We start from the raw sequence: 26,438 nt of genomic DNA, 5'->3' as shown, positions 1-26,438 counted from the left end.
GTTTATGGTGGTTTCTTACATGGCTTATTCTCTGACCCTAAAGATGGAGACATGTTCCTCCAAAACATCAGTTGGCTTTCAGTGGACTATACAGAGATACAAGCCATAAGTCAGAACTCTTCATCTTATTTTAGACTCTGCAGTGTATTATTGTTACTTAAGATTTCTGAAAAGAAGCCATCAATTTCAAGTGCAAGTAGCACACCTAAAGCAGGTGGACAGGAATTATGTTTGACATAAAACTTGACCAGGTGTCACATTAGACAAGTGCATTATACAGATATACTATCATGGAAATATCACTTCCAGAACATGAGGGCAGAATCTACTCTTCTAGGGTAGTACTTACACTACTGAAGATCAACAAATGTCCATTCTGTGTCCAAACATTTTCAACTCATACCTTCTACTATGAACCAAAGCAGAGCCCTACATAGGCAAGTTGTGCCGGAATGAAAAGCTTTCTGTTTGACACTTCACGTATCATTCAACTGGCAGGAGAGGAGCAAAAGGCAACCTAATATCTGTGTCTCAATGGCATGGAATACAGGAAGGATGACAGAAAGCTCAATCTGGGTTACAACTGGCAAAAGTATTGCACCATTCCAGATAGGATTGCTTCCTTAATTCAGCAACATCAACAGCACTGCATTCTACTGTGACACAAGGATCTTGCGTGTATTCTTACACACGTGTTCTAAGATGTTTTATACAGGGTGTTTCACGACTTTCGGGCATAACTGCAGTAGGTGATTTCCTAGGTCTTTGTGATCAAAAAAGTTCATATAAACATGTATCCGATTTTGGACAGTTATGGAGTTATGACCGTTTTAAACTCAGAATAGAAGGTAATGATTACCAACAATAAACAGAACAAAATAATAAACCAGAATAATACATGATACATTTAAAGTATGAATGTAAAGTTAACTTCGTGAAATTACATTTAATTTGAATTTATTCGTGCTTAAAGCTGATTTTTGAAAATGTCACTGCCGGCCGCAACACAGGCTGCCGCTCGGTTGTGAACCATGCCGGACATACCGATCCACCCCGCCTTAGGTAGCTCTCAAGTGTCGAGATAACGAGAATGCTCTGTCTGTAGCTGGCTAAAAAATAGCAACCCACCAGCTGACAGACGCTCTTCACACGAGGGCGTGTACGGGAATGAAAAAACGGTCATAACTCCGTAACCGTCCAAAATCGGACACATGTTTATATGAACTTTTTTGATCACAAAGACCTAGGAAATCACCTCCTGCAGTTATGCCCTAAAGTCGAGAAACACCCTGTATATTAGAGTACACTAATGTGTGAACGCAAACAGATTAAGATGCTTACATATAACTCAGTTTCTTCATTCATGAATGCCAGGATGAATAACAACAATGAGATGGCAAATATCAATAATACAAAATTCATGCAACAGTATTTTCTCATGTAATCGGCTGTGTTAATATAGTGTTTGTATCTGAAGTTTCGGAGATGAGGACAGTCACCAAAACACTGGATACAGACTTCATATTCACATGGCTGATCATATGGGAAGACTTCAATGTGTAGTCATCATTAAAACTTCAAATCATACACACAAATTCACGTTTTCAATAATTAAACAACACAGAAGCACAAATTTTTGCTCATGACAAACATCTGTTGGTGTGGTACGAACAATTGCGACATGCTACTCAATGAGTATTTACAAGTATATTGTGCTATATTCGCTCAAAGCAAGAACTGTGGAGTCACTACAGCTGGAAATTACTAGGCAGTGGCCTGTAAACAACATCCTGGTTTCCATAGTGGTGTAGAAACCAATGACCACTGTTGTGGGCGTTACCCACATCCCATGAGTTGGGATATGGTGATAGACTGTGAGAGTGAGGACTGGAGTAGGATTTTTAAAACAGAATATTGTAGAAATCAAGATAATTACAGTTATGTGTATGCACAATAACAGAATATCTGTTCTGTGAATGCTAAAACGGGTACGCAATGCCAATACAAAACAAAATGTGCCAGTTTCTCCAGCAGTTGACAGTCCTAGGACTAAATTTTACTGAAGTTAACAACCACAAGGCTTTGCCACAGTTGGTGACACATATTCAAGCCTTCCATTCAGCTTAGCAAAAATTATATTTAGTAACGTTACACTCCCTTCGCTACAATGGACGGTGTACTATGCCAGAGACCTGACATCTTTGCACTCACAGTGGTCCACATTTCCGATGGGTTCCTCTATAAAACAAAGAAAGCAATTATTCAGTCACAACACTGGAATAAAAAAATATAGTATACACTGATAAATTCTGTGAGATATGTCTCATTTCTACAGCTGCTCAAGCTGGTGGATTTATGAATGATCACTGTGTAGTTAGTTAGTTAGTTAGTTAGTTAGTTATTGGAGAGGGTGGGTTTCCCCATGCACTGAGACCTGTATTGGTCCATTGTGCTTCCCTCTATGATTTCTACCAATCTCTATATCCTACCAGTACTGGTGCTTACCATCAGTCCCGCCCAGCCAGCGAGACCGGCTCTACTAGCTGAGAGGTATCTATAATGCTTCCCCCATCTACCAGAGGTATTAGAGACTGCTGTTGGGCGGGAAACGTCCGTTAATTTGGCTCAGTCACCTCCTTTTAAGATATGAGGTTCTTTTACATGCCGTAAAGCTACGACACGGGACCCACGGCTTAAAGTCCCTCCCGGAGGACTTATTCCCTGAATTTTTCCGCCCTTAAAAATTCGACAACCTCCGCCGGGTATTTGAACCCGCATACTACGAATCATGAGGTGGGAACGTTACCTCTAGACTACGGAGGCCGCTTGATCACTGTGTAACAGAGCAAGTAGCTACATGAACCTTACCTCTGATCTGCTTAGGTCTTAGTAGTCTTGTGTTTGGGCACAGGGACAATTTTAAACCTGCTTTATGTGTGGCATGCAAAATAAGGGAAGACAAACAGAGAACCCAGACAAATCTAGAAACAGGGTGTTCAGAATATGCAGAGAAGGAGCAAGAAACATACCCAACACGTGACAGAATGTATTGCCGCCACTGACATGAAAGGAATGGCAATCTCTTTGTGGCACATTTTCATCAGTAGCTTACAACAAGACTAAGATGTGACAAGTCTGTGATATAAGAACTTAGTTCTACATATCCATTTAACACGTTTAAAAACATACAGCTTTGTGCTTGCCATTTCTTTTAGCAATACATATTGCAATGGGTATACCATGCAATCAGTCAAGCAAATGATGTTGTAGTTCAGTCTGCTGTGCTCTTCTTACAGTGTATCACAGCGTTTAGTAAAGTTCCATCTTCTGAAACATACTTTGTACAAGAACCTGCTTCCTCAGTTCCCATCACTGTTACTTTCTTTACTGTTATTATTTTCTCATTGGGTTTGAACAACATTCCTTCATATGAGAGCCTCAACTGGACATAATACACAAACCCCAGATGACTTATGAGTATAGAGCAGTTGTGGAGTGATAAATGGCAAGGGGGAATTAAAGTGCACACAGAAAAGCCTGATTCAAGACCATTTTGTCCATGAAAAATCTGATCTGGTGTACTCTGGTCCTGAACATGGGCCTCCACAATGTGAAGCAAGCAACTAACCATGTGAGCTATGGCACAGCTCTTAGCAACCATAATGCTTGGAAAAATGAGAGACACTGTCCAAATTGTCATAATGCTCAAAGAAAATGAGGTGTCTGTTGTCTTAACTGTCATAAAGCTCAGAGAAATTAGACACCTCTTGTCTAAACATCAACAATGCTGAGAAAAAATGAGACATACTGCACTAATCTGGGGGCACACGGTAGTGTAATCGGTTGAGGCACTATGCAACAAGCCGGAAGGTTGCGGACTCAAGTCCCGATGAGGTCGTTAGATTTTTCCAATTGACCTAATCCTTCCAGCCGCACTAGGCCCTAGGGTTTACTCAGCCTCTAACAGAAATGAGTACCAGGAATTAATTTAATAATTTTCCTGGGGAGTAAAGCACGGCCGACACGTAAGGCTGACAACCTTACCGCCATTTTAGAGCCGATTGTCTAGTTAATGTGGGACCCTCAACATCTCACAACCCTATGGGCCTTCATGGCCTGTTACAGGGATAGCTTTACTTTTTACTTTTACTGCCCTAATTTATTTTTCTTTCTTTCTACTGAACTTGCTGAAATGTATTGTGGCATGTCTGCTGAAAGCTGAACAGTTTAATCAGAAAAGACATCCGTTACTAGGTTATGGCACAGTAAATGCCACATCAGCATAGCAACAACAGAGGAATTGTGGGAAGTGGTGTTCTCTGTGGATCTGTGCAGAGGTTATATATGGATAACTGAAACACAGCTAAGTCAGTTGACAGTGGAGCGTAAGTTGAGCTTCGAGGGAGGTGGTCCAAGACTAGGCTAAGACAGTCGCCTACTAGAAACCCCCATTATAGCAACGTGAATTAGTTGAGAGATAGACACCAGCTAGCAAGGAGCTGGGACCATTAGTTGGCAAGGCCAGGAGCAGAGGAACGTCCAGTGTTGGAATATGTTACCCAACAGTGCAGTGAAGACCATGACTGGGAGCACCAGTCTGTGTGTGGTGGTGATTTGTAAAGTGTAGTTACAAGAGTCAGGAGTCTTGAGAAGGCAGATAGCAGGTGCAGTTCTTGAGCTATAAGGGTGTGAAGAATAAGCCCTTGTTAGAAGAGTGTATCCAGGCAACGCCTTGTTAGTCATGAGGCAGGTGCCAGCCAGTGATGACAGAAGCTGCTGAACACGTAAGCTGAGGAATCTATAATGTTGGAAGCCATTTCCAGACAACCAGTGAAGATAGCAAACTGAAAGGACTTAGTGATTGCTGCAGTGAACTGCAGAGTGTGAATCAGCACTAGCACAATAGTAAGTTGTAGTTATAATCTGTAAATCGAATTACCAATCCAAACCCCATCTACAGCACTTAACATGTGACATATGCAGTTTCTCATGCCACATCGGAAACTGCCTTCCTGCTCATGAATGATTTAAAAAAGATATCAGTTGAGTATAATTCTCTTTTAAATAACTGTCATGTTCTAAGAGAACAACAGATTAACAGACAGCATGGAGAACATAACAAAAACGTGAGAAAATGTTGGTACTACAGGATTAAACACATTAGAAGAAAAGCATATTGTCGAAATTCAGCACAAAGAGAAGAAACACAGTATATACATGGAACTTTCAAAAACAGATAATCTAACAAAGTTTCGCCAGATTGGTCTTTACCTTTGTTATGGCTCTGAACACAATTGTGGCTGCTACACCAAAGGTAAACATCATCAGATATGGAAGGAACTTCAGACTCAAACCTTTCCTTTTTGCCAACAGAAAAGACAAAATGTTGATTTTCTTTTGAGAGTAGGGTGGATATCTGAAACTGCAATATACATATATATAAAAAATGTTAAGACTTATTGCTTGTATCATGAATTATTCCAATTCTCCATTATTCAGACAAAAATAATGGAGAAGAGCAAGTAGAACTGTAACAGAAAGAACAAAATTACATAAACACAGAAACAAACCTTCAGGATATTTATGTTAGCATATTCGCTCTGTATTTATCCCCCTCTATTGGAACATCAAGTTTCATTCGCAAGGCAACATCGAGTTTCACTCACAATCACTTTAAAATAACCTAAGAATTATATTTCAAGTTATTGCCAATACAGCTCATGAGGATGTGAATCTCTGAGCTTTCAAGCAACAGCCTTCTGGATACCACCACTTACATTTTGACAAATTGACATAAGTAAACACTGAGATGAAGAAACACGAGGAAAATGAAGTTGATGCAAATTTAAATGGTTCGCATGAGAAGACATCCAGGCTGTTCAGATGCCAAAATAATGGATTATTTACCAAAATATTATGAAAAAATTTTGAGGAAAAAATCTAACTACCTGACATTCAGAAATGTTTCATTACAACAAAGAGTAGTACACAGCAAAAGTTTCTAAAAAAAAAAAATCCATTAATAATACACCTTGTACACTGAAGGTGATTATTAACAGTAGAAGTTGAGGTTCCGACAGTTGTTGTTATGAAAACTTCTATCTTCTGGTACAAAATGCCGCGTAGTCTGTGGAAAGTCAACTGGTCTTTCAGGGGAATATGTCGCCTCTGTCTTCATAACGGAAGACTAAGCCACACATGAAACGATCATGTAGCAGGAAAAAGCTAGCAACACATGCTTGCTACCTTCTTCACAGTAGTTTCCTTCTTGGCTTACTCTTCAACCCTGAAGATGGAGGCCACATGTTCCTTTCAGATATCAGATGACTTTCAATGGATTGCATGTTGTTATATTCCAGAAGACAGAACTCTTCAAGAACAACTGTCACACACCTACACAGAAGTTACGATTTGGATTCAGTCCCACTGTATATCATGATGTACAAGCAGTTAAAAGCTATTTTTAAATAAACTGTGGGGCTCTTGTCAACGTGTGTAGTCTTGTCATTACTCCGATGACAACCCACTTCTTCGGAACAGTTTGTTGGCCCTGAAAAGGACCGTGGCTGCTGAGATGCTTGATCGGAGAGGTAGCGCAGCGCGTGCCGGTAAGGAGAAAGGCTAGTTACGGTGAATGGCTGGTGAAAGGCTAGTCGTTGAGCGCGGTCGTAGGAGCCACGAGGCAGTGGCTACGCCAGATGCCCAGTGAGTCGGACCATAACACGACCACCGGCGAGTCCAGGCGCGGTGCCCCAGTGAGTCAGGTGTGAGAGCGCTGGAGAGCCGAGGCAGTCGTGCCTGGCGCAGCCTGCCGATGTCTCCGAAGACCGAGCGCTGGCGACGAAGCCTGCTGGCTGAAGTTGCTTGCTGTCGGACTGAAATAAACTGCTGAACTGAATAACTCGGCTTTGGGGTCGCTCCTTTTTATACGCTGGTCGGTGGGGCGGAGCCAAACTCGAAAGTGAGGAGCAAGAATTGATTGGCTAGCGCGCGTAATGGTGTAGACGCGGGCTAGCGCCGAGCGTAGTATAAATGCGATCGTTTGAAGCAATCTGATTGGTTAGCGCGCGTGATGGTGAAAAGTGATGTGAAGAGCGAGCGTTGCAGAAATGCGTGATAATGTGGGATGTTCCCACATCACTCCCCCCCTTGCGAGAAGTGATGCTGCTTGCGAAGTGTATGCGGCGTCTATGCTGGGCCGTGATGATCCAACGTAGGAGTCGTTACTTGATGTTCACCACACGCGCTTCCAATCACGTCGGGGTCATCAATGTGGGGCTCTTGTCAACGTGTGTAGTCTTGTCATTACTCCGATGACAACCCACTTCTTCGGAACAGTTTGTTGGCCCTGAAAAGGACCGTGGCTGCTGAGATGCTTGATCGGAGAGGTAGCGTGGCGCGCGCCGGTAAGGAGAAAGGCTAGTTACGGTGAATGGCTGGTGAAAGGCTAGTCGTTGAGCGCAGTCGTAGGAGCCACGAGGCAGTGGCTACGCCAGATGCCCAGTGAGTCGGACCATAACACGACTACCGGCGAGTCCAGGTGCGGTGCCCCAGTGAGTCGGGTGTGAGAGCGCTGGAGAGCCGAGGCAGTCGTGCCTGGCGCAGCCTGCCGATGTCTCCGAAGACCGAGCGCTGGCGACAAAGCCTGCTGGCTGAAGTTGCTTGCTGTCGGACTGAAATAAACTGCTGAACTGAATAACTCGGCTTTGGAGTCGCTCCTTTTTATACGCTGGTCGGTGGGGCGGAGCCAAACTCGAAAGTGAGGAGGAAGGATTGGCTAGCGCGCGTAATGACGTAGATGCGGGCCAGGAGCGATCCCGGTATAAATATGAACGGTTGAAGCAATCAGATTGGTTAGCGCGCGTGATGGTGAAAAGTGATGTGAAGAGCGAGCGTTGCAGAAATGCGTGATAATGTGGGATGTTCCCACAAACATTTAATTTTTCAGCCCTAGTCTCAACATCTCAGTCAGGTGTTTACTTTACAGGAATAAAGTTATTTAATAACCCTTGAAATGAAGGGGATTGTTGGGATACACAAGCAATTTAAGATTTCTTTAAGGAGATACTTGATTACCCATTGTTTTTATGACTTTGAGGAGTATTACGGTGTTAATGGATGATGATGTAAACTAATGGTTTTATATGAATAGCATGTTAGTTTCTCTATATTGAATTATATGAGTCTATCTGTATAACAGTTTTATTGTATTTACGATAATACTTAGTCTTTTATATCATTTATTTTACTGCTTTATAATTTTGACATATTCTAATTATTTACTTGAGCTCAACTTATATCTGAACTGTACTTATGACTGTACTGCACCTTTTATGTTCTTCTGCTTATCTTGACATATTTTAATTAATATTTGACGTGTTCTATATCCTATGGTTTGTAATCAGTTTTACTGGATCATCTGGAACTCGAAATAAATTACAATTACAATTACATGCTTATGCTTACTTCTCCATTCCCTACAAGAAATAAGGATACCGGTTTGCTGCAAAGAATATTTACTTACGATGCTAACTTCTCTGCTAATGGGCTGAAGTCTTTAATGAGACAACTTTTCTTATGTGTAAATGTGTTGAAACTGTACACACCATGGTATGCTCCCATGCCACTATAGCCAACACCACCAAAAGGCAAACTGTCAACTGCAATAGAAAAGCAGCATAACCTCCTTTAAGCTCTAGCGTTCTATAGCACAGTTTTGAAATCAGATAAACAGCGATATTTACTACAGATTTTAGTCACTGTCACTTCAACCTGGCCCAAAGTTGCAAACAAGACTGTTAAGAATGTGACAGCTACATGAGGTATGGTGAATATTAAGATCATGGTCTTCTGGGATGTGCTGCAGTGTAGCCTGCTAGATGGGTAGCGATAATTCAGAGCAACTTCTGTCTCCAGCTTCATGATAGAAGAGTCCTTCTACCCTGATGATAAAGGCAGCTGGTTCCATCAAAAGTTGTTATTTATCTACCAAACTATATGGTTTCATCCCAGAACACAGCACCCTTAACATTACGTTTCTTACACTGCCAAAAATAATTGAAATTGTATTTGAAAACAATGTGAAAAATATCTGGATCCAGCATGAAAGTGTTGGAAGATATTAATGCATTTGCCTGAATATGAGAAAATATCCCTTCTGAGAACTTCAAATCATTGGAACAGTTTCATATGTAACAGACCGCACCATAACTCAAGCGGTTAGTTGCTGGCTTCCCACTGCGGTGGCCTGGGTTTGATCCCAGGTCTGGTCAAGAGGGATTTGTGGTGGACAAAGTGGCGCTGGGGCAGGTTTTCTCTGAGTACTTCGGTTTCCCCTGCCAATCTTCATTCCACCAAATTCTCCATCATCATAATCACCAAGGACAGGCTACAATAGGCCAATGAGTGGCCGCCGTGCCGAGTGGACCCAGTTGTACTCCACCTTCCACTATGCAAATTCATATGTAACAATGAAACTAGACAGAACAGGCACACCAGACTGAATTTTCATATACTTTCGATCTTTAAGAGAGATCTGATTTTAAAAGAAACCAAACTGAGGGAAAAGAAAAAGGATAACCTTGCACAGAATACGTGACTACTTCTGCATTCCCATTTCAATTAAGATTGACCATGTGAGGCACACTGAGGACAGAATAGTGAAGGCCGCTTAGCACATGGAGTCAAAAACTCAGCCTGGAAACCAAGAACAAGGAGATTGACAGGTGGAAGAGGATACTGAGAGAACAGGAACAGATGAGTAACAAATATAACAGGAAATGTTGTGGGAAAAGATAGGAGAAGAGAATGGAAACACCTTCACAGTGTGTGGATACATTCATGTAATATTATGATTTCTGATAAAGCTGTGTGAACCATACAATGCAAAAAACTGTAACAAGATGAGGTTTACCTGAAGCATGCATGACTGTATCATTGCATGTGATGCCTCCACATGTAACATTTTCCACTAACATCTTCATGTCTTTTGAGTTCTTTGTGAAAATGTAGAAGGCAAGTGGCTGGTTTCTGCAACAAGAAGAGAAGTCAAGAGGCAGAGTTCTGCATACTGACTGCCTGAAGGCAATGGAGCATGCTAAAATGGTGTTTATATAGAACATCTGTGTGGAAGTATTATTAAATTATCTACATCTAAAATACTTCAAGTAACGGAGCATTAAATAATTGTCATTACAGTGAAACTATCATTCAAGTTGTTTACAACTACTTACTTACTTACTTACTTACTCATGGAGCCAAGCCCTTCTTGGGGAGCAGCCAATTCTGCAGCTACTCAAGAATTTCCCAGCATTTTGTGGAACCTGGAGGTTCATTACCGCATTCATATGAGCCCTCCACTGGTCCCTATCCCAAGACATATCAATCCAATCCATCCCATCCCATCCTATCTCTCTAAGATCCATTTTAATATTGTCCACCCACTTACGCCTTGGCCTTCCCAGTGGTTTCTTTCCTTCTGGCTTTCCCACCATTATCCTATACACATTCGTCTCCCCCATTTGTGCTACATGCCCTGCTCACCTCATCTTTCTTGACTTGATCATTCTAATTATACGTGGAGAAAAGTACAAGTTATGAAGCTCCTCATTATGCAGTTTTCTCCAACCTCCTGTCACTTCATCTCTCTTTAGTCCAAATATTCTCAACACCCTCGGTCTATGTTCCTCCGTTTATGTCAGAGACAAAGTTTCACACCCATACAGAACCTAAGGCAAAATTATAGGTTTGTATATTCTAATTTTTATGTTTCTGGACAGCATACGAGAAGACAAAAGGTTCTGGACTGAATGGTAGCAAGCATTACACAAGTTCAATCTCCTCTTAATTTCCTCTTGAATCAGGTTTCGATTTATCGTCTTTCCCAGATATTGAACTGTGACACATTTTTAAAACATTCTGTACTTACCGGCTGTTTATAAAAGAAATGGCTTCAGAAGGGCTGTCCACATTTAAAATGGGTAATATCGGTCCAAATATTTCCTCCTGCATTACTGGATCCGTTGGTTTGACATCAACTAAAATAGTTGGGCTGATGAATCTTTCTGATGAGTTAGTCTCACCACCAACTGCTATTCTTCCATTATTCAGGAAAGACACAAGTCGCCTGGTGAATGTCCAAATAGTACAAGTGATTGAAGTGTCAGTCTAACTAAAACTTACATTAGGTGCTTTGTTCATTTATTTTAATTTTACAAATATTTCCACAATCCTGCAACATACACATTTATGACAGATTCTTTCTGTTGGTTACATAACACTGCATTCCATTTGAAGACCACAGCCTCAGATGACAGGATGTTTGATAAACCGGAATGGATTTCGGAGTATGGAGTCATGGGCTCACTGAGGTACCACTCTAGACTTTGCCTGAAAGGACTGAGGAAAACAATGGAAATCCTCAGCCAGAATAGCCGGTGTCCCAGATGAGAGCTGAACTCTCAGCACCTACTGTATACGAGTCTACAATGTTATTTCAGGGCCATCTTGCTTGGTACAATGTATGTTGTTTCCTGACTGTCCCTCTTACTGATAATCATTGGCTCATGAAAAATATCAAACATGATATATTAAAAAACCAGAGATACTGGAAATGCCCATTTACAAATTCTCAGTGAGTTATGTTAAGATTGATGCTTGAAGCAAAGTTAGACAGCAAACATAAGCTGCTCTCATGGGTAACTTATTCTTGTTGTTATATGGCTTATATACAGCCAAAATAGTGAGTGGGTGGGTTGTAATATCACACATTTTGTGAACTCAACTAGCAATACTAACACCAAAAATATAATTTTACATTATAATTTTTTGTTCTATGATTCAATAAGTTTGCATTGTTAGCAGATGAGAGACCGAGGGAAAAAGTAACTTTGATTCCTATGAAGCATCCCAGATCTGCATGGACAACCTGTCATCATTGTTTCACTTGCATTCAGTCAAAATCCTAGATCAGACAGGCAGAATCTGCAGCACTCCAGAAGACAGTCAATAAGTCTATACATCACACATTTCAGTAAATCCATAGTATCTTCTGTGCAAGGAATTTTATCAAATTTAAAACTTTAGTTAACATCAAATTAACAAGATGAGTTGTACCTTCTGAGATACTGTACAGTATTATGCATTTGTACTACCCAGCAATGGTATCTCTACCTTATCGTGGTGTTGGGGTCTGAGAGCTCCTGAGAAGCTGTGCGCTATGCCAGCGGTAGCATAGCTACTGGTAGGGTCACCCATGCCGGACAGGTCAAGGGGTAGGAGCCAGACAAAGAGGGATACCCTGGTCCTCCACGTTGAGGATTGGGTGTGAGGCTAACAACCTCAGCGCGTAAAAACTAAATTGTTCAGAAACCAGATAATCAGCCCCAGATGGAGGGACTGAATGGAGACCGACATCAGTGAGGGAGCTGAGATGGCTGGAGGACGTCCATGATGACCTCTGCAAAATGAAAGTGAAAGGATGGGGAGGAAAGATGAAGAATAGGGAAGAATGAAGACAGATTGTTCAGGAGGCCAAAACTCACCCTGAGCTGTAGCGCCAAGGTGAAGGAAGGAATATATTAGTACCTGACTTGTTCCATATCAAATGGTACTGGGATTTATGGAATGTAAATAAATTAAAATATAATGCCTTGTACTCTGGTCAAAATCAACTGACGTTTTGAAGGAACATCTCTTACTTCAGGGTCAAAGAATGAGCCAAGCAAGAAGCCAGAAGAAAAATCTGCTTGCTGTGTTTGCTTCACTTATCTCTGACCATGAAGACAGGAATGACAAGCTCCTCTGAAATGTTGGCTGACATCCATCAGGCTACAAGGCATTATGTCCAAGAAGAAAGAACACCTCACAGTCTGTACTATAAGAATCTCAAATCCTACATCAGATTAACAGTTCTATACTGAACATGAAGTTAAATGGTTCACACAAGAAATTGTATATGGCTATCAAGTTTTCTTACCAATTCTTCAAGTCCTACAAAAATGTGAAAATGCAACATGGAATTTGTCTTATGGACAAGTGTCTGCTTACTTGTAGTGCTTATCAGAAATAATGCGACATAAATCTGGGGAGCTTTTCACATTGCTCCCATACCACTCCTGTAGAACTTCTCTGGCCTTTGCCACAAAGCTTGATTGGACTTCTTTAGGGCAGAGAATATAGTCTGGTGCAATGCAAGTTTGTCCAGCATTGATACACTTTCCCCACAGAATCCGTTTCACTGTAATGTTCATATCTACGGTGTTGTCAATGTACACTGGGCTGAAAGAAGACAAATACAAACACAGCTAAATGACACAGAAAGTGCAGAATAATTGTACCTGTCTGAGATAGGAAATCCCTTTTGCAATCATGCACCCACTGAATGACAGATATGTGATCACCTCTTGCCTCCCAGCTCCAGTGTAACAGGGGTCAGGTGTTCATTGGCTGCAGCCCTCACAATTTTACCAACAGCTGCAGATCCTGTGTAAAATATATAATCAAATCGCTCCTTGAGAAGTGCTGTAGTTTCTGGTACACCTCCCTGCACTACCTGAAAGCACTCCTGCCAACAGAAGTAGGATCTGTTCATGATTACAGATTTTCCTGTCACTCACATTCTGCCTACACCTGCAATGAAATTATCCTCTATCAGGAGTGGACCCTAGGACTGATGACCCAATGGCATAACATGATATCTTTTCTCATGGCATATACAGAAGATGAACAAAACAATGGAACATTAAGAAACTGAGGAACAGAATTTGTGTTCGCTACACTGTTCTTCCATTTGTTTACACTCTGTAGTGCTCATGTCAGTGCATCACTGATTGTGTTGAGTGACTGTCCATGAGAAAGAATTGGAAAATGGGAAACTTGTCGATTTTGAAAGAGAGCAGATCATTGGTGCGTGTTTAGCTGGAGCATCTGTCGCAAAAACTGCCACAAATTGGGTCTCTCTAGAGAAACAGTTTCTGAGGTTATGTGGGCATACATGACTCATGGGAAAACATCAGAAAAGGGGAACAGTGGATGAAATTTAAAAATGAAAGAAAGAGATCATCATACATTGAGAAGGAGTGTTTAAAAAACCACAGACCTGAATACTCATCTTGAAGACCATTTCCACGAAAACTGTCCGATGTATGCATCACAAATACAACATCAATGTTAGGACTGCAATTGCTAAACCTCTGATTACTGAAAGTAATGCTCAGATGTGTAAAAAATGGTGTCATGACCATAAAACCTGGACATCAGACAAGTGGATATGAATCATATGGTCAGATGAATTGTCCTTCATGCTGTTCCCTACATCAGGAAGTGTTTACATCTGAGAATACCCAAGGAAGCCTATAGTCTGGAATGTATGGTTCCAACAGCCAAACACAGGGGAGGTTCTATGATGGTTTGTGGGGCAACACTGTCGTACAGTATTCTGTTGATCCCATCCATGGCCAAATTACTTCAAGGATATATATGGACAGTTTGGGTAATCAGGTGCATCCCATGATCCAGACGTTATTTCCGAACAACGATGCAGCTTTCCAAGATGACAATGCCCCCATTCACACAGCTGGAACTGTTCAGTCACTGTTTGAAGAGCATGATGGTCAACTTCATCTTTGCTGGCAAGCACAATCACCAGATCTGAACTTCACTGAACCACTCTGGACAGTTTTGGAGACTAGGGTGAGGAACAGATACCCACTTCAAGCATCTCTAAAGTAACCTGAAGATGTTCTTCGAGAAGACCGATATAAAATTCTGCTTGAGACCGTTAAAAACTTGTACGAGTCCATTCCAAAAAGGACTGCGGCTGTACTAAAGGCAGAAGGTGGTCCAACACCTGTACATTTGTCTAGATTTTTTTTTGGACTTACCAAGTTTGTTTCACACAAATGAACATACTTCTCTAAGTGTATCTTTATCTTCCAGCACTGTAGTTCATTTCAATTAAATGCTGTTGGTGGTACAGCAACAGAGTATGCAGCTCACGTTCCCAGTTTTGGGTGATAACACTGTGGTGATGTGCCATCAGACACCACCATCTGACATAAGAATAGGGATCCTTACACAAAACTTTTGTATTTTTTCATCTCCTCAGGTTCCCATTCTTTCAAACAATTTGTGTTCTCCAGCATTTCAACAAACTCCTCACTGGGAGTAAGGTAAAAATGACCTAATTTCATAATACATTCCTGCTGGATCCACCAATCACAGCACAGAATCCTTCATTACTTCACTGCCTGGATCCTTAAATATGAGAACTAGGACTGTGATCAGTCATAACCCAGTGACTGGGGGCATAACCAGGTTACCCTGTTCCTGAAGGTTATAAATACAGGGACCTGGCCCTTCAGGCTGGGGGAGTCTCAAATCTGAGACAGTAAAATATGGTCATGAATCCTGCTAGACTTGAACCTGAGAATGACTGAGCTGGCGAGGACCAGCAGCAATTGTAAACAACAGACATATCCTCTTGTCAGTGAGGATGTTACTTAAGGACTATAACCACAAGTGTTCAGTCAGAAAATAAATTACTGGTCCTGAGTCTCAAAGGACTTGTTGCCAAGACGAACTGATTGGCAGTATATTGTCTCTGGTAAAGTAGCTCTGACTCTGTTCAGTCATTTCACCCTAAAGAAGGAGACTAACAATTTTTCAAAATTCAAGACAGAAATTATGGTCTCAATAAATCAACATGAAGCCCAAAGACTGTGGAATACAGTAAGGAACTTATTTACTCAAAATTTTCAATAAATGTTTTTTTCCCCACAGTTTCAGCCAGTAGGATGCTATAAAGCTTTTAATCCTCTACCTTTATAAGTTTCTTTCATCCTGTTTATCATATAATCCAAGATAAATATGAACTGAAACTTAAAGAAACAAATGTAGTACGCATCACCTGGTCCAGGTAGTTCGGAATGAGCTTGGCCAACAGCTCTGCAGATGCTGGAGACATTTCAGAAGGTTTTAATATAACACAATTCCCTGCAGCAATGGCACCCACAAGTGGCAAGAGTGTCAAATGAATGGGGTAGTTCCAGGCACCTATTATCAGCACAACCCCATATGGGTCATTGTAGATTAATAAACCATCCATGGCATTCACTAAACCTTTGGAAGGCTGCAACCAATAAGTTATTACATTTGCAGAAGCAAAGGCTGAAACAACAAATTTCTCACAGAATCACTACCATCACCTTGCTATTCAGATAGTAATGTATTAATTTTACAGTAGAAATACCAATTTTTATTGATACACTTAGCAGCCTGCGTAGTCCAGGGGTAATGTTCCCACCTCATGACTCAAGGTACACGGGTTCAAACCAGGTGGAGGTCGTGGAATTTTTAAGGGCAGAAGAATTCAGGGAACAAGTCCTCCGGGAGGGACTTTAAGCCGTGGGTCCTGTGTCATAGCTTTACGGCACGTAAAAGAACCTCATGTCTCAAGGAGACCTCTGAGCCAAATTTGTAAGGACATTTCCCACCCAACAATAGTCTCTACCACCTCTGGTAGATGGGAAAAGCATCTAGATACTGCTGAGCCAGTAGAGGCCGAACTCACTGGCTGAGTCGGGACTGATGGCACGCAACAGTACCGGTAGGGTATAGAGACTGGGAGAATATCACAGGGGGACGTACAATAGATCAAACTGGTCGCGGTGCATGGGGAAACCCACCCCCTCCAATAATAACAATAACAATAATATTGATACACTTTCAAAAATATTACTTCATGCTGCTTTAATTTCTCACACATTTAAAGACAGATAACAATGTTGCCACCCAATTTAGTCCTCTCTTTGCCTACAAAATGAATGAGTACGCGAAGGAGGATGTGTCAGAACTGCCATGAACCAATCTGTTCTTTACAGTGTAATTTAAATATGCTAAGAAATGGTGACAACCAAGCAACATACTACTTTCTTTTAATACTTTCTACTTCTTCCTCTGGACAAGTCTCGCTTGTAAATTCCATTCGACTATAGTAAAAAATTTCTGTTTGCATATCCCGCAGCATCTGCCTGGCAGTAAGAAGTCTAAGGAGAGAGATGCAATTTTACATGGCAGCTTAATAATAATCCTACTGCATTTTCAGCACATAACAAAATAACAGAGGAACAACTTAATTTCTCACTTCACACTTAAGTGTGGAAAATTCTAAAAAATTTAATGATTTGTTTAAAATTTCAGAATCACTTTAAAACACAACTTTCAAATAATATCTTAACACACAGATGTATCAGAACACGTTAAAATATGTTCTAACCTGAACTATTTGGAACATCACTGTTCATGCAATCCACTTGTATAAATCCTATGTATATATATATATATCAACACTAAGCCTTAGAAGTATACACTAAAGTTTTCAGCTTAGTTAAATGGAAAGAAAATCTATTTTCTCTACAGTGAAATCAAAATTTTTACAGAAAATTTGCAACTAATTACATAACAAGAAGTTCTAGGAAGCACAACACCAACCACACAGAAAATGATGAGTGTACAACAATTCTTCTATTGTTACATGTATATTCATTGCTGTGGCAATATTTTTACTGCACTGTTGCCTACAAATCATAACTTTATACACATATAGATGCACAAACTGACGGGAGGGATTTATGAAGTACGTCGCTGAGACGGTCTCAGATGCCATGATATACAAACCAAGTTTCATATAGATTGGTTCAGGCATGCAAAAGTTGAGGGGGGCAGGGAATCACACACTCAGATAGCCTAGTTCTCTCATAAGTCTACTTTTATATCTTTTTTTTTTCAAAATGAGTAAAGTAGGCTAAAAAGTATGGATACAAAACTGTTCTTTCTATGTTATACATATTAGTGGCAGCGCTGTAATTATTAGTAGTTTTGAGTCATGTGTATAAGTGTCAATAAATCCATTCACCAATCCAAACACCATCTATAGTCACCCCAACTATATGAATACTTACAGAAAATCACAGCATATCTGCATTCTGTTTCTTACCTTCTCTGGTTTTGTCCATTCTTTTAGATGAAAAAGAACATTCTTTACTTCATTAATCAGGACGTTGATTTCAAGTAAAAGGGCTTCTAGTCTGCTCTGCAATGAATTACATTTATTATAGTAAAATGACAGATTAATACTGAAGTGTATTTAAATATCTGTCAGACCATAAGTTCTACCTTCCACAGATCTCTTCCCACAGCTTCAACCATTGCTGTGGTGTTCTCTTCAAGCATCCAAAGCAACTGCTTCAGCTGCCTCTCTCGAAAGTCAATGGGCTTGGTACGCCCATTCCTGAAGGCACTACGAGCCTTCTGAACAACCTGCAGAAGTGATAGCAGCATGTCTACTTCATACCATAACATTTGAAAAGTGTTCACAGTAAGTAACTTTAATGTCAGCTATTAATTTACACTGTGACATATCATGAAAGGGGAATATCAACAAGCAGTACAAGAAATAATATGAAGACCTGTGAATTACAGGACTGCTTATGTGGTCTAGTGGTCAGAGTTTGATTCCTGGCTCTACCAGATTTTCTAAGTAGTGGGTCTGGGACAGGATCCACTCAGCCTCATGAGGATAATTGAGGAGCTATTTCAAGGAAATAGTGGCTCCAGTCTAGAAAATCAAAATTAACAGCTGCGGAGATTCATTGTGGCAACCCCGCAGCGGCCTCTGTCCGCTAAAGTTGGCACTAACTTCACCGACAAGTGGCAGTCGCTTGGTCGGTATAATTCACTTGCAGACTAAAACCATGGAGTTTTTTTTTTGGGGGGGGGGGTGAATTAGAGCTGCAATACCTGTGGATTGTTTACAAGGAGATTCTGTTTACCAAGTTTCAGTCTTTACTGGTCAAGAATGCCTTGTTTCACATCTGCACATAACTGTTAAGTTCTGAAGGCTCCTCTCACTAATGAAGTCATGACATGAAAATTGATCAAGAATATATGAAGGGCCATTCAGAGTTAGAAGAGGCTTGCACTGTTGTAATTACAAGGTAGTTCAAATATGACCGGGACTGATTTGTGTGTAAACAAGCCACACTATGCAGCAGCTGTGCGACCTTGAGAGTGTGAAGCCACAACCTCCACCCTCCCACCTTTTCAGGTTGGAACCTGTTCAGTCCTGTCTGGGAGTTGCTAGAATAATGAACGAACAGAAGGTACCGTGGAGCACGGAACAACGCATTGTGATCAAATTCCATGTTGGAGAAAACGTCCCGTCTGCTGAAATTCACCACAGACTCCGACAACAGTATGGGGAAGAGTGTCTTTCACGGACCCGTGTGTTTGGATGGTGTAAGTGCTTCAGAGAGGGCAGAGAGCGCGTGGAGAATGAACCATGATCATTGGCCGCGAACATCCGTTATCGAGCCATGTTGCGCCGCAATTTTGAGACTAGAAGTCAAAATGCATTGCCTAAATGTTTCAGGACTTGCGACAAACGTTTTACAGTAATTACATTAGTATGTCAACACCTGGACAGGCAATCTAGGTTAAGAATGCCTGAGTTAGCAGAATGCGCAATAGCACTTCTGCAAGATGCGTTGTAGGTACACTGGAGTATGATAATATTATTAAATAAGCAGCAAAGAGGACCACGGATCCACCCACAGCCAATTAGAATATAACACTTGAGGACGAAAGGAGGAGTTAACCTCCCTCTTTCGCCAACCACAGAGTCAGCAAGTTAATGATATAAATTGCTGAATTCAGGAGACTTAGGGAGCTGATCAAAAAAACATAATAACCAGTTGTCAGCCGGAGGCTCTGTTCGAGATGGGTCTTACGAGTGGTGGAATTCAGCCTGCGTCTCTTATCGCAAGTAAGTCTCTTTACTCATACTAGCCATGCTGTTAAACATTATTGTTGATAAAAGTGTTGTGGTAAAATGTTGAAAGCAAACTCCAGTGTGCCAGTGAGCCCTTAGGGTAGAATAAGAAAAATAATGCAACAAGTAACAGGCAAGGGTTAGTACGGTAAACATGGTTGTCGTTATAGTGTATTATGATTACTGGTAGTATGCGGAGCACGCATATTTGTTGTTCGTAGTGGCGACCATGGATTTTGTGATAACTATATGTAGGCTTTCAATATGCATAACTTTAGGGGTAAAATATTTTAAGGGTGAAGTATTATGATAGTGTAGAATTATGTAATGAGTAGTAGGAAATGGAGACAGGAAAAAGGTTTACGTCGAACGATGAATAATCGCATAGCTTCAGGAGTTGAAACAGAGAGAGAGAGAGAGAGAGAGGCTCAAGGCCTACCCCCGGAAGGGGAGAACATGAGGAAGCATAGCATGTAAGTAAAGACACTATGTAGTCCCGACTGAAAGTCGGCCTTGTTAATATTGTAAATAAGAGTGTAAATAGACAGGGTAGTTAGAGTAGGATGTACCGGGATTGTGATTCACCCCTCCATAATCAACCTTTCCATGACCGATCCCGAGGATCCTACCAAAACGAAAGGCAGCAGCAGCCAAATGCAATGACAGTTAAGGGGAGGTACTAGGAATGGACAGGGATAGGCACCTGCCACGCAGGCAGCGCTTAGTAGCCTTTATATTAACGCCCCCTTAAGACGTAATAAGTGGTAACAGTGGCAGGCGACCTCCACCCACCCCCGTCACTAAGACAAAATTGGCGACAGCGGTGAGATATCCGATCCACCCGTCGTAGAGGATAATATGTGGTGTGACAGACGATAGGTAGAGGCGGGTCAGACCAGACACGCCCGCTCTACGCCAATAATAAGAGGTGACAGTGATGAAAGGGCCAACCAACAGAGCACGCTCGACCACCGCGCTACCGGCCCTTAGTACTTTCATCACCTCTCTTAAGAGATAAAATAGATGGTGGCAGCTTTAGGTAACGAAGGAAGTCCAGAATCAGGAGAATCCTAGCTGAGGGTAATCTAGGATTATTGTGTTAACTCCTTGCAGAGTAAGCTGTGGTGGCAAGGAGGGGCACCTCCACGCCCCCCCGGCACAATAAGTGGTGGCAGCGGTGGTATATCTCCACGCCCCCTGCCACCACGGCGTAATAAGTGGTGGCAGCAGCGGGATACCTCCACGCCCCTTGTCACCACGGCATAATAAGCCAAACATTGATCATGCAGATGCGCTTATTCATGAGAATAGGAACATCACTATCAAGGAACTTGGAGCAATGCTGTCCATCAGTGTTGGTAGCGTAGAAGACATCGTGAAATACCACCTGTACTATCACAAGGTGAATGAATGGTGGGTACCATGCACTTTGATGGACATGAACAAAATGGTGCGCATGCAAGCTGCCAGTCGTCTCCTACAGCAGTTTGAAGATGAAGGTGATGCATTTTTGAAGTCTACAGTGACCACTGATGAAACGTGGGTGCACTACTTCATTCCTGAGTCCCAGCAGTCATCACGCGAGTGGCGGCATACCAGTTCTCCCAAACCCAAGAGAGCGCAGAGGAGCCGTTCGGCAAGAAAAGTGATGGCAACGTTCTTCTGGGACTGGCAGGGGGTTATCCATGTAGACTTTCTGACAGATGCCAGAACAAACAATGCAGCTTATTACTCAGACCTCCTGGCAATAGACGTGAAGGAAAAGTTCCGATCCAAGTGGAAGACAGGTGGAAAGCAGGTAGCCTTCCTTCAAGACAATGCACGCCCCCATATGGCCAAAATAACAATGGAAACTCTCCGGAAATTGAAATGGAACCTTCTGACACATCCACCATACAGTCCCAATTTGGCCCCAAGTTATTTCTACCTGTTTGGAATGCTCAAATCAGACTTGCAAGGCATGCGGTTTGTGGATGACACCGTCATCCAGATTGTTCAGGTGTGGATACGCCGCCAACCACAAGGGTTTTTTGAAAAGGGCATCAGGATGCTTCCAGAACGTTGGAAAAAATGTGCTGACCCTGGAGGGGAGTACGTTGAAGACTGACATGTGCAAGTAAGTGTTTGGCAATTATGGTTTAAAAAAAAAATCAGTCCCAGTCATATTTGAACCACTTTGTACATATGACAATTTTCAGTTACCAACAGTGTCATGAACTCCATTATTAGACTATATTCCAATTGCCCAAATGAGGTGGACACTCCAAGGTTAGACTCTACAATGTAAAAGTTTCAAGGGGAAAAAGTTAATGCAATACAACATTTGGATCTCTATACACATGATAAGTAAATGCACTATCAAATTAACCCTTCCGCACCGACATCCGTGTGCTGCACCGACCCTTTAAATAATCGTATGCCACCGACATCGGTGCAGTGTACCGACCTGCGCAGTGTTAGCTTTGAAGGACGCTGCTGACAAAACGAGGAAAGATATTCCAATTTTCTTTTCAGGAGTATATAGATTAAGGTTTCATCTTTCAATTTGTTATGAGTTATTTATTTTGGACGAACTTTTAGCACGGTATTTTTATTTTATATCGTTAGTGTAATAGTTCATACTTTGGTCTCATTGCGCCTAGATTGCATTGAAGTTTTTCAAATTCTAAGTAAGGAAAATGTATAAAACTATATATCTTTCGACTCTATGGTCTTTTCTTGTCTATATGAGTCACTCACTGAAACCCCAGATGAAGGTTTTCCTTGAGTGGGTTACTGTACACTCTGCTGACACAATGAAGTAGTCAAACAAGAGGGTCCTTTTTTCTTGGAACCAAATGCAACCTAAGAAAACAAACTTACGAATGATACAGAAATCTATGATGTCATAACACTTTCTTCTCTCAGTCGCGCCATAACCATGGCCTCTACAAGTAGGAAAGTTTTACAGGACGATGAACTAGATGAGCTCCTTGCTCACGACTCGGAAGTTAGTGAGTTCGAATATTCGGATAGTAGTGAAAACAGTGATAATGAAATTGAAGATCAGGCTGTAGTTGATGCTATCCAAGATCATAGTATTGAAGATGACGACGAAATAGTGGCGAGGGTTCCAGTGGCGGATTCAGACGAGAGTTATTTTTGGCAAAATATGGATAATTATGATGGCGTTCGCAAACGGTTTTCTGAAAATTCGGGGCAGAGAAATCAGTCTGTGAATGTGCTTGACATTTCTACAATTTTTTACTGAGGATTTTGTAAACAATATCGTTCAGGAAACAAACACTTATGCGCAACAAATTTATATGTGGGAGGGTTTTTCCATTTAGATAACACCATCCCCCGGCTTCGTGAAAGACATTTTATTAGTAAAATTCCCCCATCAGGAAAAAAGACTAGACCACAAAGGCGATGTGTAGTGTGTACAAAAAACAAAAGAAGAAAAGAAACCGTGTACTGGTGCAGTGATTGTGATGTTGGGCTATGTATTGACAAGTGTTTTCAGGATTGCCACACCAAACTCGACTTTTAGCAGTTCGAGTGAGTAAAAAAATATTATTTATCATAATTATATTAAAAAAAATATATATATAGTTTTGTTCTTCATTTCATTATGAATATTTCTGTGAAAATTTTATCTCAATATACCTATTTTTGCGAGAGTTACTAAGTTTTTCATGGATAAGAGAACTTTTCTGTTTAATAATTAAATACCCCATCGGTTTGGCGGTAGGAAAAGATTTAAATACTATCCGTCGCGGAAGGGTTAACTGTAATTGCTGTGGGTCCAACCTGTCATATGATATATCTATTAAAATAAGAATTCTATTGTATTTTGTATAGCTGCTTTCTCTGGGAAAAATGTAGCGTATTCACTGAAGTACCGCCTTTCTGATGACTTTTTTTTGCCTAAAAGTTGTGTACATGTCACTGTACTCAAGCACAGTATTATTATACAAGACAAAAATTATGCTGTCATATCAGATATTATGGACTATGATAACATCATCACAAATTAATGCACTTTTCCATAAAATGTCTCGATCACAACTTCAATGAATGCAAGGACTTAACGAAAATGGTCAGACATAAAAATATTATGGTCTAGTTATATATAAAAGCTGGAAAACTATGTTAGATATACAGAGTTAATTGGTAACTTATGCTAGCTAAAAATTAAAGTAGTAAACTCTTCCATTCATTTCCTCCTCACAATCACAGTAATCGACTTACATCTGAGTAGTTAGCCATTTCCACTTCTTGTTAGGCACTCAGATATCTGAAACACAGAAACCCAGTAAGGCAAAAATATATACAGCAGATAGAGGGGGCAACACATACATTCTAGAAGTCTGCTGAGAAGTTCACTGCATAATGACAGAAGCTGGATGCGATATTTGAAATAAAAACCAACACAGCAGCTTATTCCTGACAGCATACCCAGAACGTAAACAATAGCACTCACACAGCGAAACTTCTGACTTGTACTCAGTTCAAATCACTATACTGAGGGTGGTTCTTTGCAGTTTTCCTCAGTTCCTCCAGGTGAATGTATGGCTACCACCTTGAATTATCCCACAACCATTTCCTTCCACATTTCTTCCAATTTATTATTCACTAAGCATTCTACCATTTGACATTTCATAGCCTGGCCTACTGACATTGCCATTAAATAGACCATAAATAAATATTGGCCAGGGAATGTGAGCATTAAGATCTCCAGTGACACCAGTTGGATGGATGAACAAGCACTCATAGGCTGAATGATGATGGAAGACACAACATAAGAACAGTAAAACAGTAACAGACAGCAACCCTCTAATTCATTACTTTCCATTAAGAGTTTGAGAGCTGTCTCTGAGTACAGGCAGTCTCCTTCAGTCAGTTGTGCCACAGAGGAAATAGTGAACACCATCCAAAAATGTTACAATCAACACCGCTAAGGTCTTTCAAATTTGATACATTTTGTCATTACCATATGTGTGGTAAAAATCTTTTTAGGAGAAGTAGCACAAAACATGAAGGAGCCATGTAAAGGCACTGGAAAAGTGTGATTCACCTTTTCTCTGGTTACTAATATATGTGACCGGTTACAATAATCTACAGTGTCCAGACCAACTTTGGGGCCCAACCAGCCTTCTATACAATGGGTACCTGGGGCTGTTCTGCCTGATGTAAAGTTGCAACTGACCATTCACTTAATCTAGTACCAGGTTCAGAAACCATGGAGCTATACCTCTACTCATCCATACTTCATGGAATTTGCTTAAATAATTAAGCATGGAGAGAACTTCACTTCATCAGATTTTCAAAATATGTTTATACCTATGTATGTAATGTGTATGTGTAAATACTCTTGGGGTCTATAAATGTTGGTTTTGTGGTTTGTATGGTTTTTGCATGCTCCATGAATGCTATGTGTCTCACCTACCTCAGCCTCCTTAACTTTAACACTAATAATGTTTGATGTACAGGAGAAATCTAACAAAAATCTCTTACACGCCTTCAACACAGCCCACTGCTAAATGCAAACAAAACCATACATATGTCACTCTGTTACCACAACTGGTAATATGGATTTAAATGCTATTTGTAATCGACACCAATAAGGGAAAATGTGCAACTTCTACCTCCCTTGGGCCAACAGCACAACATATAATATTCATTCCCTTCTCAAACCCCGTTAACTCTACTACCACTACTATCACCTTCACATACATGCTACAAAATGCCAGTCAGCGTATGTTTTAATTTGACTTTACAACTTATATGCTCTCTTTTCCCGTTTTGTAAGCAACCGCGTCTTGTGTAACTCGTACATTTACAGCAATGCAATCGTTCGAAATGATTAACGCAGGAAACATATTTCATGTCATTTTTTACCTGTAAATGATACAGCGGATACTCAGAACAGCGCCAAGTAAGCAATTTATTTCCAAGGACTGATCACTGATTAAAAAAACCTTCTGAAGTTACGTAATACTTTGCATTTTCAGGTAACAGCTGACAACACGGGGATAAATTCGCAGTGAGACAGACTTCTGTTCAATTTATAATAATGTATTTGAGCATCCTGTGGCGTTAGCACAATACATCCGTCAATGTAATTTCACACATTATTGAGCTAACCACCGCTAAGTCCATGCTTGTATGTCAATTCTCGACGTTTCGGCCACACAGGGCGATCATCAGGTATTTAAAACGATTTGCATAAATTGTTGCATGGGCTGTACTTACAAAAGTTTATTGTTTATAAAAACCAAAACTGATTCATGTTAAAAATAATCTGACATACAAAATAAATTTAACATAAAAACGACGTAGAGCATAACCCTCACCACATTTGCACCTCTTTTATTTTCGGCGATGTGGATTTTGTAAATGGTAACTTGGTTACATGTGATCAGATGACCAGCGCCAGAACATATGTAACCGTATGTAACCAAGATGTAAATAAAGGGGCTCATCACAATATGGCTCTGTTAATGAAGATAGACTGCTCGAATGGGCATTCAAAATCCTTTGGGGTTGTGTCCCCAGGTATAATCCATACATGTCTTATATAGCTCAGCATACAATTTCACCGTAAGAATATGTTTGTAATCCACAA

The 26,438-nt window shown here is 40.9% G+C and overlaps 1 protein-coding gene across 7 annotated transcripts; it reads right to left on the bottom strand.

Moving 5' to 3' along the window:
* Positions 1-1,224: 1,224 nt before the first annotated feature.
* Positions 1,225-26,231, bottom strand: LOC111868930 (aldehyde dehydrogenase, dimeric NADP-preferring). Of its 7 annotated transcripts, none has more exons than XM_023860079.2 (12): positions 26,167-26,231; positions 24,062-24,107; positions 18,175-18,318; positions 17,996-18,091; positions 15,908-16,129; positions 13,401-13,564; positions 13,048-13,278; positions 10,928-11,125; positions 9,914-10,029; positions 8,525-8,660; positions 5,272-5,422; positions 1,225-2,238 (listed from the first exon to the last, which is right to left on the bottom strand). In XM_023860079.2, exons 2-12 carry the CDS (start codon positions 24,077-24,079, stop codon positions 2,149-2,151), a joined length of 1,566 nt encoding a protein of 521 aa, XP_023715847.1. In that variant the 5' UTR covers positions 24,080-24,107; positions 26,167-26,231; the 3' UTR covers positions 1,225-2,148. The 7 variants fall into 7 exon arrangements, 6 of the variants coding, with proteins under 6 accessions (XP_023715847.1, XP_023715826.1, XP_023715856.1 ...); XM_023860058.2 differs by lacking the exon at positions 26,167-26,231 and adding an exon at positions 25,712-26,160; XM_023860088.2 differs by lacking the exon at positions 26,167-26,231 and adding an exon at positions 26,066-26,160.
* Positions 26,232-26,438: the final 207 nt, after the last annotated feature.

This window comes from Cryptotermes secundus, unplaced genomic scaffold, assembly GCF_002891405.2.
Source record: "Cryptotermes secundus unplaced genomic scaffold, Csec_1.0 scaffold336, whole genome shotgun sequence".
Lineage (NCBI taxonomy): Eukaryota > Metazoa > Arthropoda > Insecta > Blattodea > Kalotermitidae > Cryptotermes > Cryptotermes secundus.
The sequence above is the reverse complement of the archived record's forward strand: the minus strand, read 5'-3'. Positions and strand labels throughout refer to the sequence as shown.

Coding starts and splice junctions, on each gene's coding strand:
- LOC111868930 (XM_023860079.2), bottom strand. Junction 16,130..17,995: donor AATGGACAAAACCAGAGAAG/GTAAGAAACAGA, acceptor TATTGGTTGCAG/CCTTCCAAAGGTTTAGTGAA. Junction 2,239..5,271: donor TGTTCAGAGCCATAACAAAG/GTAAAGACCAAT, acceptor TTTGTTTTATAG/AGGAACCCATCGGAAATGTG.